The sequence below is a fragment of the Lynx rufus genome, unplaced genomic scaffold (genome assembly GCF_022079265.1).
Source record: "Lynx rufus isolate CCGP_SWC_20201006 ecotype Redwood Valley unplaced genomic scaffold, mLynRuf1.p SCAF_5, whole genome shotgun sequence".
Lineage (NCBI taxonomy): Eukaryota > Metazoa > Chordata > Mammalia > Carnivora > Felidae > Lynx > Lynx rufus.
In genome coordinates this window covers 71,825,359-71,838,389 of record NW_025814867.1, presented here as the reverse complement: position 1 = coordinate 71,838,389, position 13,031 = coordinate 71,825,359, and the positions used below count along the sequence as shown (strand labels likewise).

The window sequence follows — 13,031 nt, the reverse complement described above, 5'->3', positions numbered from 1 at the left end:
ATATCTGAAAAGTGTGTGTTTCAGATCTCTTCTTGCTAAGGGAATTTTTTCTTCTTTTTTTTTTTTTTTTTTTTTTTTTTTGGCAAACTCAACCCTTGTTTTTCTATCTGTCCCCACTCCTGATACCTAGATACTGATATTATTTTTGTGTCTTATAAACATAAAAAGAATAATGTCCTTGATTGGAAAAAATGTTCTCAAGGCTGCTAAATATAGCATTGTTTGGGTTTCTATTACCAACTTGAAATAATTGCTTTATGTTCTCCTGCCTGCCTCAATGTTAGGACTACCCAAGCTGTAAACAGTAATATGTATTCATTTCCCCATGAACAGATTCACATTTTTTAAGTCTAACTATCCTGTCAGGAAAATATAGTCAGTTGGTTGACATTTAGATCAAGTCAAAGAGTTGCAAGTTATTACATGGTTATCCTTTACTGCGGTGGGGGGAGGAGGCAGAGCAGAACTATTAGTACGATTACTAGCTCACAAGAAATTACTTTGGTCGGGTGTCAGAGTTACCATGACAAAACTCTCAAAGTCTAAATATTTAAAGGATGCATCCTAATGATTTAATTAGTTGTCTTGGGGTTTCAGTGGATTGAGTCAGTTAACTTAGTTTTGACATGGTCACTATTTTGATGGGCACCACACAAATTTCTAAACTTGCATAGGACTAATAAAGCCATAAACAAGTAGTTCAATTATGAAATTCTGAAAGAAAACCTATTTTAAAATGACACATACTTTGCATCAACAATGTCACAAATAATAAATGAATTTTCAAAATGCACAGATATACTTATTAAAATCATATTTATGTTTTTATATAAAACAAAACAATCTTAAATTTTTCAATTTTATTTAGATGAGGTAAGATACATGGTATATTATTACAAACTTTTTAAATTAACAGTTCAAATATGAGATACTTGCAAACTGTTTTTTAACTTACTAACTTTAACGTTTGAACTTTTAAAATTATTAAGTACTAAAGTGTTTAAAAATAAAAACAATATTTTACTTTAAACTAAAACAACAGTTTGAGATCAACGATCTGAAGTGTAAAAATTATGGAATAATGGATTATTATCCTTTACAGACATTGTAAAATGTATTTTGGTCTGGTGTTAATTCTTGGTGATATAAGTTATTACAAACTTTTATTTAGCTCTGTACTTTTTAATGAAATACCTAAGCAATATATTGTTCAAAGATAAATAAACATATTTAAGTCACAAAACAAAAAATATAAACACACTGGAGCTTAAGTAACAGGCAGTATTTAAAAGCAAAATACTTTCATCTTGGTTAAATATTCCCCTGTAGCTTAGATTACATAATAATTTAATTGTTAACACTGAAATTAGAGAAATCAAGTTGAACTAAGGCAAATGCATTTTTAGATAAAGTTTTCAAAGAGGCAATAATTTATTAAAGCTGATATTATTGTCTGCATTCCATGCAATACTAAACACTGTATGGATGTAAAATAAGAACCAATTTGATCCTGTGGTGGTTAATAGTTGCCACATCAACTGACGAGTCTAAGTCATAAGTTAATTGAAGGCATTTGGCAGAATATTTCATTCACAACCTATGATTACAAGGAAAGTATAAATGTTCAATAGTCTTTGTAAATTCTGGGTGGCAAGGAAACCCCTACATGTAAGTGCACAGCTTTCTTACTTCTCCTCTTTCCTTTTGTTTCTATGTCCATTGACCATGTAAGGTTCTCCCTCAAAATCTTCAAATTTGAATCTCTGAATTAAAATCCCTGAGTGAGGGGCGCCTGGGTGGCTCAGTCGGTTTAAGCGCCCGACTCTTGATTTCGACTCAGATCGTGATCTCACAATTGTGAGATCAAGTGCTGCTTCCAGCTCCATGGGTGGAGCTTGCTTAAGATTCTCTCTCTCCCTCTACCCCTCCCCTGCTTTCTCTCTCTCACTCTCTCAAAAAATAAATAAAATAATAGAATAAAATATAAAATATAAAATAAAATAAATAAATAAATTCCTGAGTGAGGTAGTAATGTTTTCTTGAAGTATCCCTGGCCTCCCATTTGCACTGGGCCATGTCCTTCTTCCAAGAATGGCATGGGGCAGGCCTATGCCCTTATTTTTCTCATTAGGCATTCAAGCTTTGCATTCTTGACTGTTTGGTAAAAGCCTTGCATTTAGAAATGAACCTTTAGATAACTTTAAGTTTCCAAACATTTAAATGACATGACCCTGGGAGAAAATGGACTTAGATTCATGGTTTAAAGCCTGCCAGGAACTTGGTAAACATTTCTGAGGACCACTGGCCTGTCTGTGAGTTGATCAAACCCAGTATGAAATTGGGGATGCCCATGTAATCATTCTTTTGTACAATTCACCATTCATTTAGACTGTAAATCAGTCAATGTTTATTAAACTGCTGCTATGAGATACAAAAGATAGTTGGATAAGGTCTCTAGCCTCAAAGAGGTCATAGTCTAGTAGGGGAAAAAACAGGTGAAACTAAAGTTATAAGACTGGGTAAAACATGGCAAGAAGGAGATGCTCTAAGAAGACACTCACTGCCTAGTGCTGAAGAAGGTTCCCAGACAATGTGCCAGTAATGGGATCCTGAAAGAGAAGTAAGAATCTCTGACCATTAGAAAGGCTTTGAAGTGTTTTAAATATTGAGAAGAGAAACAAAGGAGAATAAGAAATGAAAATTTTAAATGTAAACAAAGAAGACAAAGGCCCTAAAAACTAATGTAGTGGGTCATTTTAACTCAGATCTGATCATCTGATTAATCCAAATTGCAATTACTTTAACTCAATTATTTTAAAAAATGGAAACCTTTTGACTCACCTTTTATTATTTTTTAACATCAATATACTCTGTACTCAAATGATGAAATGAGGTAAGTTCATAAAGTATTTTCCAACTGAAGGAAGTAACTCTAAGAGAAAGTCAATAAGTCATATCCTACCAACGAATAAGGAGAGAATAGATTGGTCTACAATTTGGAAGCAAAGTTTAGAGGAACTCTTTGGGAGATTCAGTTCATTTTGCAAGTTTCCTTTAGGACCTAAAAGATTTATTCTCAGGTCACCATAGGAAAACCATAAATTTGTTTGAAAATGAGGAGGGGGCATATGAGAAGCTATTCTTATTTATACAAATACAAATAAAATAGGACTTAGTATGGCTAAAATAATGATTCCCAAATTCACCCAACTGAAGATGCAGTTCAAAATTGAACAGTTTGAGGGAGATATTTTTACATCCTCAGTTTCTGCAAAGTCACTGTCCCATTTGGTAGGCATTTATTGATCCCCTCGTACATGAAAACATTCTATTAGAAGTAGTGAAGGATATGAGTAAGACATAGCCTCTGACCTCAGAACTTATAAGACAAGATTTCATGATATTTCTTGTTTCATCTTCCCTATCTCCATCAAAACCAAAAAACTTTCAATTCCTAAATTACCTTCCCATGATATCTGAAATCTGGCCCTTTATCCTCTTCACCCCAGAGACCTGCCACCATCCCCCACTCCACCCCCAGAATTTCCCAACAGTTAAACTGTGCCCCATTTTGAAAAACACAGACTCAGAAAGTAGTTTGTTATTTCCTCTTTGATTTGTATCTATGCAAGAAAGCCACAGGAACAGCTCAGTTATGGAAATTAGGCAGATGTAACAACTCCATCAGTCTGGGTTTGATGTGTGCTCAGAAACAAGACAGTAGATATGGAAGAAACACAGACCTTATGAGGCAGAGGAGAAGCCATACCTCAGTCCTGGACACCATAGGGTCTCTCTGAACAGCCTCCTCTTTGGTATTTCTTTCTTCCTATGTTGAGAAAAGTCTGAGAATGCTAGAAGTACTTTCTCCAGAAAATAAGTCTGAAGTTTCATGAAGAGAGAGGCTCCAAAAAAATATTATCTTTGATAGATAGACTTACCTAAAAGGATAAGCCCTCTCAACTGCCTTTTCCTTTGTTTTTCCATTTAGACATTTTTATGTGGACAAAAGCCTTTCTAGAAATATTTTTATCAAATTAAGACTATAATTTTTAATGTTTACATCTAAAAGTACCTACAGAAATCTAACACCCTGGTCTTCTAAAACCATAGTTAATCCAGGCCCATTTCACACATTTACTCACAGAGCTGTGATATAAGAATTATTATTAGTCCCTGTTTACAAAGGAATTTATATCTAAAATGAAGAAAAAAATAAAGAAAATAAGACTTCATCTTTGTTTTATGTGTCTCTGAAAATGCAGACTTGCAAATCAGTATTTAAAAATCTAGAGGTTTTTAGGCACATCTTTTTCTTAAGTAGAAAACTGGATGGTTATGTCCATTTTAAGATAGGCCAATATAAAAACTCCTGAAAAACGAAAACAGTTAATTTAGGAATTAACCACTTTAATGTCATGATTATATTTCTTCCCTTAACCATGGAAGCAGAACTTAAGGAAGTCTGGATTCTAAGAGGTGCAGAATAACTGAAAGTTAATAATTGGCTACCACTGCTAATTAGAGACCAACTAAAAATCAAACTGAAGGATTTCTAAAATTAGAGAACAAGCCAATGGGAAAATACAATTGAATTGACAGAAATCTATTTTACATATAGATTTTCAGAAACATATCCACGGGATACCTATATAGTTAATATAACAATATTTTCTACTCTCCCAAAATAATGTTTGTTATGCTCTACAAAAGCATCCCAAGGAAATGTAAGAAGGATATGTGCCCATAGATGTCTTGAGTTTTTTTTAGAGAGAGAGAAAAGAAGAACTTTTATCCACACACATACAGATCTCTGTGTGCTTATCACATAATACTGATGGCCCATCCTAAACAGAATGTGTCACCTCAAAGTCTGGAGCCAGTATATCAGGTCTCAGTAGTGTTTTGTCCAAGTGAAGAGTGGGATTGGTCCTTAGGAACTGTGATTCATTAGGTGTCATTTTCCACATATTGAAATTAGAATTTTAAAACAATACTAGGAGGAAAAAAAAGGCTTGAGCTTTAAAAACTGAAATTGGCTGCATCCAACATATGTTGACAGTGCTAAAAGGCTCATTCCCCATCCCTTGATATCTTTTTTCTTTCTTGCCCTTACCTATTTATTTATTTATTTATTTATAAGCTTGCTATTCTCATTTTGTTGCAAGGCTGCATTTTAATTCATCTGATTCTGCAGTGTAACAAAGCCCTTTGATACCTGTGTTCATCTGTTCTCAGCTGGTGAATGAACAGCAAGAAAGCAGACCCCTCTTGAGTCCCTCCATCGATGACTTTCTTTGTGAAACCAAATCGGAGGCAATAGCAAGGCCAGTAACGTCCAACACAGCCGGTAATTCTTTCACTTTTAACTGATCCTCAAGTAGAGCTAATTTTCACTCTAGTGAAATGCATATTTTATTTCTATAATGCATTTTAAGTAGAATAATGTTTGCAACCAATGAAAGCTTAGAATATATACTATTCAACATAAAATGGTAAATCACTCTGTAATATAAAAGAAACTGCAATGTATATTACCCAACCAATTTTGCTGAATATGAGCAAATGAATCTTTTCTGTGCAGATTTACATCTTTGCATCTCAAGTCACATTACAAGGAATCTTTAAAACAAAAGCATCTATTTCAGAGTAAGGTTTTAAAGTTGTGGCTGGAAATACTTTGTATGACAAAAGTCCAAAAATGTAGGCAGCCCCTTCAAGCAGATTGAAATAACAAAATTAAAAGTCCTAGAGACTTGAAATGTTGAAGAGCCGATTTCATTTTTCTGTCATGTAAATGTGTTACTTGTTTCCTCTTACAATGATTTCTTTGCATATTCTTCTGGAATTAAAACATACCCAAACAGTGAACTATCATCTGTGTAGGCACATACATATAGGCACTAATAAGTATTCATCCAATGAGTGGATGCAGGATCCCACTGGTATGAATCACATCTCCTCTAGTACCCTCTGCATTTGCCAATTTTCACTGATGCTAAAACTAAGTCACTTAGTTAGGGCCCACCCCGAGGGAGCTACATAAGATGTGACGCAAAAGCTACTTTTCACCTTCTGTATCAGAGACAGCCTTTCTGCATTGATTTTATTCAGTCACCACTCACGTTCAAAGGCATCTTGTTCAAATAAGGATGAAAAAATGATGTTCAGAATCAAAGAACAAAGGCTATGTTAGATTGCAGGAAAGAATTTAATGGAGAAAGGAGAGAACAGTTTCGTGCTGCCTTGTTAAATGCATCCATTTCCCCATCATGTCCTCAGCTTGCTGTTTCCTGGTATATTTTCATTATACTTTTAGGTAAGTGAAGAAAATCACGAGTGAAGGAAATTGTGGGGTTTTTAAATGCTAAAAATTACAATGGCAAAAGTTAACACAAGATAGAAGTTTTATGCAGGAGTATAGTCTACAGTGTCTGGAGTCACAGTTCACAATGTCAAAACCCAGCTGTGCCACTTAGCAGCTCTTGTCCTTGGGAAAGTTGCTTAACTAAGTCTGTTTCCTCATCTATAATGGTAACATCTCATAGGTTACTTGGGAAGATTAAATGAAGCAATCTACGTAAGAGCTTAATACCATGTAAGCTCTAACAGATGTTACCATTACTGTTAGGTATCAGGTTAGGAAAACAGTATACCCGATGCTTCTCTGTTCAAATGCATTAACTTTCTTTATATCACACCAAAGCAATCATTTTCTAAATTCAACTATCACTTTGAGTAATCAAGCAAATAAAATTATACTTGGTACATTTAAGCAGGAAATTAGTAAGTTCAGATTTTACCTGATCAAATTTATCCTTCTTATCTATGAAACTAGAGCTCATTCCTCCAAAACTGGAGAGGAGCTTTGTGTCTCTCATTTCAGGAAAATCCATGAGAATTGGATGCACTGAGAAGTTCCCATTGTTCTAAAAAAAAAAAAATCTGCAAAGGATAGAGTTCTCAGATCTTGATTCCAGTACCTTATGCACTTTCCAACTCCCACTAATGCTAAAATTAAGTCACTTAGGAAGGGCCCACCAGAGACAGCAACATAATACTTGATTCAAAAGGCACTTTCACTTTGATTTTTCCAACTATGAAAGAGATATATGAAATATTGGAGAAAAAATTCAAAAGAAGATGTAATTTCTTACGATTGCAATACTACAATATTGCCTTCTGTATACGTTTTCTAGACTTTCATGACAAGATACCACAAATTGAGTGGATTGAGCAACAGAAATTTATTGTTTTGTAATTCTGGGAACTAGAAGACCAAAATTAAGGTATCAGCAGGGCCACTCTCTCTCTAAATGTGCTCAGGAAGAAACTGTCCTGGGAAGGACAGAAAGGAAAAAACTTTCCTTTGCTGGTAGTTCATTGGCTTGTGACAGCATAACTGTAATCTTCACATGACATTCTTCCTCTGTGCATGTCTTCCTGTGTTTGTGTCTGTCTCTGTATCCAAATTTCCCTTTTTCATAAGAACACCAGCCATATTGGATTCAGCACCTCTTCTACTACAATATGACTCATCTTAACTAATTATATTTCCAACAACCCTATTTCCAAATAAAGTCACATTCCAAGGCACTAGGGGTTAAGACTTCAACATATGAGTTTTTTTACGGGGACACAGTTCAATCCACGGCACCCTCCAAAGTAGGGGTTCAAGAATAATGGTATTTTGAGATTATGAGGTTTTCTTCTCTTGTCCTCATCACTCAGTGCATCTGGGTCACACAGATTTTTATCCTGAAGGAATACTCTTATTTGATAGTGTGTTTTTTTAATCTTAAAAGTATATCTCAAGGAGGAAACTCCGTATTTTTTTAATGACTAAGAAATACACTTTTTTCTTAAATGTTATAGAACCTACTATTGATACCTCAATATGGAACATTATTATACATCTCTAAACAGGAAAAATTTTAGCATACAAACACTTTGGAAAGAATTCCAACCTGGTCCAATAATTTTATAGGTAAGGTTTCTGGGGAAAGTATATAGTTACTATTTTCTGTCTAAATTTTTAATAAAAAAATAATTTGAAATAGAATATTGTTATTTTGTAGAATACTATGAAAGTACATTGACAAATCAGGACAGTCTTTGAACATTGTCTGTTACACCCCAGGTATTATGTATATCTTTATGCTTAAGGAATGGATATTAAACAATCTTGGAGTAAAATATGGAAGAAAACCTGCTTCTAGTTTATACCAAGTCCGTCAAGAAGACTAAGAGAGTCACTTATACCTGGCATTTTCTTCCAATAAAAAATAAAGTGTGCCACCACCTTGACATTTACTTAAATATTTAAAGAACAAAGTTCTTATATAAATTAGCATAAAATAAACAATATAGGAAATATTTATCTCTTCCAAATGTCACTCAAATGATAGGATTTTTTCCTCTACTGATCTTAAAAGAACATGTCAGTCTTCTGTCTCATAGAAGTTCTAAGTTATAATCTTTTTCTAAAGTATTGAATTATCTTTTTTACTTTCTGCTTGTTTCTACTTGTTCTGCTTGTTTAGGATTAACTTTTTGTCATCCAATAATGATAATATCAAGCTGATCAAATAAAGATGTTTTTAATTTTGTTGTCATTAATACCCCAAATTATCTTTAATTCATCTGTAATCTAGATGGTATCTAATTCCTTGACCCTCTCAAACTGTATCCCTACATGGTAGGTAAGGTAAGATCATTACTAATATCCTTGATTTTAAAATGACAAATAAATACATATTGTCACAGATGCAAATATCAAATGTTCAGAAAGTAACTAGACAATGGATATTTTAAGATCATGATTACATTATAGAACAACTATTTACTCTAAAATTTGCAAAAATACCTTGTTGGTCTATAATCTCCCAAAAAACTTAACATATGTCAAAGTGCAGGAAAGATTCTTTTCTAAAGACCAAGAAAAACAGGGGGTCCTTGGTTTGCATTTATCAATGTGCATAATCTAAAAAAATTTTATCCCCAAACTTGAGCCATTAGTTGGATACGATAGAAGAAACATTTTTCATGATTTAAAAAAAATAATTTCAACTCCTTATATGGGACCTGTGTACCTGTGTAAGTGACCCATATGTATAAGGGAAGAGCCACCCTTGAAGTTCACACTCATGTCACAGCCACCCAATTAAATATTTTAATTGCAAAGTTAGTGTAATATTTACAAAATACATTTCTCTGAAGCCCAAGTAGCTGTGAACCCAATGGCATGCCTCTTGAGAGAACTTAGAAATGTAGGAAGTAGCTCTAATTACATATTCAGATAAAATAAGCAAAAATTTGTTGAATTATTTAAGTCCATTTTATCTATTTGACGTCACTGGCAAAATTATTCCTAAAGGACTTTGCTTTGTAGCCACTATACTAAAGAATACCATGTTTCTAGAATAACTGCGTAGCTTACAAAACAGAACAGAGATCTCATCAGCTCCTTGTGGCACATTCTGTGGCTACACCAATCAGGGTTGTTTCATGATCTGCTCTCTCTAACCACTCCATGTAGATTTATTCCTTAAGAGAAATACACTAGAAATCTGAGCCTCATTATACTGTAGTGGTGTAAATAGCATTGTGCTTACCATCAAAGTATCAAATCAGAGCTTCATAATAGGCGCTATTTCATTCTGTTTTAAGCAGCCTCACCTCCCACAGCCCAAGTAATCTAACCTTCATAAACATCTTCAGTGCCCTGTAGGAGCCTTGCAGTTCAATACGTTGTGATCTTCAATTAGGTATCCTTGAGATAAATGGAAACAAGTGCTTACATAGCATCTTACATCTTACATCTTCAGGAAATTCTACCCAATGAAACTAGGTGATTTAAAAAAGAAGAAGTAGGGGTGCCTGGGTGGCTCAGTCGGTTAAGCATCCAACTTCGGCTCAGGTCACGATCTCACAGTTAGTGGGTTCGAGCCTCGCATTGGGCTCTGTGCTGACAGCTCAGAGCCTGGACCTTGCTTCTGATTCTGTGTCTCCCTCTCTCTTTGCCCCTCCCCTGCTCATGCTGTCTGTCTCTGTCTCTCAAAAATAAATAAGTGTAAAAAAAAATTTTTTACACTGGGTGTTGTATGGAAACCAATTTGTCAATAAACTTCATATAAAAAAAAATTTTTTTTTAAAAAGAAGCAGTTTTTGAGATTACCAACTATTTAAATTCTGCCTCAGACTACCCAAACTGCCAGATTGGGAATAACCAAAAAAATAATCAAAGCCGCACCAATATTTCTTCCAGGTTCAGATAAAGTGTAGTGAGGAGTGGTAACAAACACATGCTTGGGAGTGACAGGGCCTGTGTTTGCATCCTGGCATGGACACTGATCTACAAGCTGTATTAGTTTCCTATTGCTGCTGTAACAAATTACCACAAATTCAGTTGCTTAAAAACAACACGAGTTTATTGTCCTATAAATCTGTCAGTCAGCAGTCCTAAACTCAAGGTGTCGGCAGAGCCACATTCCTTCTGGAGGCTCTAAAGGAGAATTTGTCTCCCTGCCTTTTCCAGCTTCTGGAAGTACCTGGAATCCCTTGGCTTGTGGCCACTTCCTCCATCTCCAAAGCCAGCAACGTAGCATTTTTAAGTCTATTAGTTTCTCTCTCTCTCTCTCTTTCTCTCTCTCTCTCTCTCTCTCTCTCTCACATAAACATATACACACATTTTCACATCCACTGTAAGAGGTGGTTATCTTCATTTAGACACACAGATTCTGGAACTCAAACTTTAATGTGTCTAAGAGAATCTTTAAAATCCAGTTACAAAAATCAGCAGAACAATACCCCCTTCCATGCCAAGGTATGCCTCCTTCGAAGCCCAGATGGAACAGTGAGACCCTTATTTCAAAACTATTAACTAAAGTGCATGTGCATGCAACACACTCACACACACGTACACACACACACACACTTGCTAAAATGCACTTGTCTTCCTCCAGAAAGCAAAAGGCTGCATCCATCCTTGTATGCTTTTGAAATTGTAGTCCCCAGGGACTCTCTCAGCTTCAAAGCTTACCATTCAACCTCCAAGCCACCCCCTTCATCAAGTGGGTAACAAATAAGGCCTTTTGTGTGTGCCAAGCATTTGTTTCATGTTTGCTGGGAAAAGAACAAAGGAACACAGAGCTCAGAACCAACACAGGAAGTGCTCAGGCCAGTTTGGAGAGGGAAAGAATGTTACTGAGCGAAGTTTGAATTTGCAGTTCACTCTTTTAGTAATTCATTTGTTCTGAATGGTGAGAAGCAGATATAGAATTAAATTAATACTCCATCAGTTATTATTCCGTAATAAATATACTTCCTATATACAAGTAGACAAGTCCTATATAATTTACTGCTAAAAGAAGTGTAGGAGCAAGTGACTAATTCCTAATTGTTTGTACAATTAGTAAAAAGACATATATGGCATTCCCGAGACTGTTACCCACTTCCTTCCTTCTGTTATAAGGAAATTTTGGTAGGCCTAGAATCTCTGCCAACATAATAGTGGCCTGGAAATTTCTGTTTAAACATTCAAATAATATGAAATGTGTTACATCCTAGTCTATGTTGGCCGCTTGCCATGTTTAAATTTGAGACACCAAGCCAGGCGGCTTACCTCTAAAAGCCACTTGTTTCTCCTCACATTGAGGTTCTTGCTAGCCACATAACACTCCTCATATTTCAGAGCATCTTAGTATTGGAAGGGGGTTCCCATCTCCTCCGGAAGACTCAGAGGAGATAAGCTGATGCTCTCAGGCCATCTTATGATAAATTTACTTCATAGCATCCTCTGTAACCAATATCTTTGTCCCATTCTCTGTTTTATTCCCAGTGATGTTCCCCGTTTCTGTCAGTTTCTTGCCCAAAATAGAAAAACAACAGGGAGAATAGGAGGAGATTAACAAAAAGAAAAGCATCACAAATTGGCCACCAAAGAACGGAAATAACATTTGTTGAGTACCTATTGTATGCCTAGCACTTCACATATTCAGTATACAAATTAGATGAGTTAACCTTCACATCTTATCTAAAAGATAGACTTATTAATTCTGCATTTTTCAGAGGAGGAAATTGAAGCTCAGAGAAGTCAAGAAACTTACTCCAAGTCACACAGCTAAGCAGTGGTAGAGTCAGGTCTTTCCACTTCACCATTAACATCCCATCACTGTGATTTGTAATTGAAATCAGAAACTGAGAATTTCTCAATTCTGTATTGAGAATACAGCTTGACAAACTATCCTAAAGACGCTATAGGGGTGGTTAGCTCATGAGGACAGTGGTACTAAAGAAACCCAGGTTGTGAGTTCAACTGAGGTCTGACCCACCTTGAGTGCAAGGGGGAAGCAGATGGAAGAATGTGGAGATATCCACAAAAATCCATTCCCTACCAGGAGGACCTGCTGGGAGATCAAAGAAAAGGAGTGGTTCAGTCATAGTTGTAGATAGTGCCAGAAAGGTCTAACACAAGGATTTCTCTGTCACTTTGATGACTTTCCTAAACTAGCTGGGGGTAAAGTGATTCCAGGCCAGAAGTCAGTCTCTTCTGGTACTTGAGCTGGTAGAGAGGCAGGACTGGAGGGACCTTCCCTAATTGTAATTTTCCATTTCTCACAATGAGCTACTCAAACCCTGGTTACTTACACTGTAAGAGAGAGGAGGATGAAGAGTTACAAAGCTTGCCTTTTTAATTCTCATTTGCCTAGTTTGCATCTGAACAAATGATTATTTCTGTCTTCATTAGAGTATTTAATACAATGTAATCAACCTGCTGGGAAGTTAAAGTGTAGCCCTTCTATGCCTTGTTATGTTGAAATTTAAATTTGCATATTAAACAGCAAAGGCATAACATGTGTACCTATTCATCAACTATGGATTATAAGATACTTCTCTAGTGTGAGCCCAAACAGCAAGCCGTTCTCTGATTGAACTGCTTAATTAAATAAAAAGTGATTAATAGCATTCCTTTATATCCTATATGCTTTAGTAGTTTGAAGTTTAAACACAAAGACATTTAAAAAGTTTTC

General features: G+C 35.5%; 1 protein-coding gene across 5 annotated transcripts in view; it reads left to right on the top strand.

Annotated features, from left to right (window-relative positions):
* Positions 1 to 13,031, top strand: part of PEX5L (peroxisomal biogenesis factor 5 like) — a 164,597-nt gene that overhangs the window by 72,854 nt on the left and 78,712 nt on the right. For all 5 annotated transcript variants that reach the window (XM_047099709.1, XM_047099710.1, XM_047099707.1 and 2 more), the window contains one exon: positions 5,239 to 5,350. In XM_047099709.1, the coding sequence (XP_046955665.1) occupies positions 5,239 to 5,350 (112 nt within the window). The remainder of the gene's footprint in view (positions 1 to 5,238; positions 5,351 to 13,031) is intronic.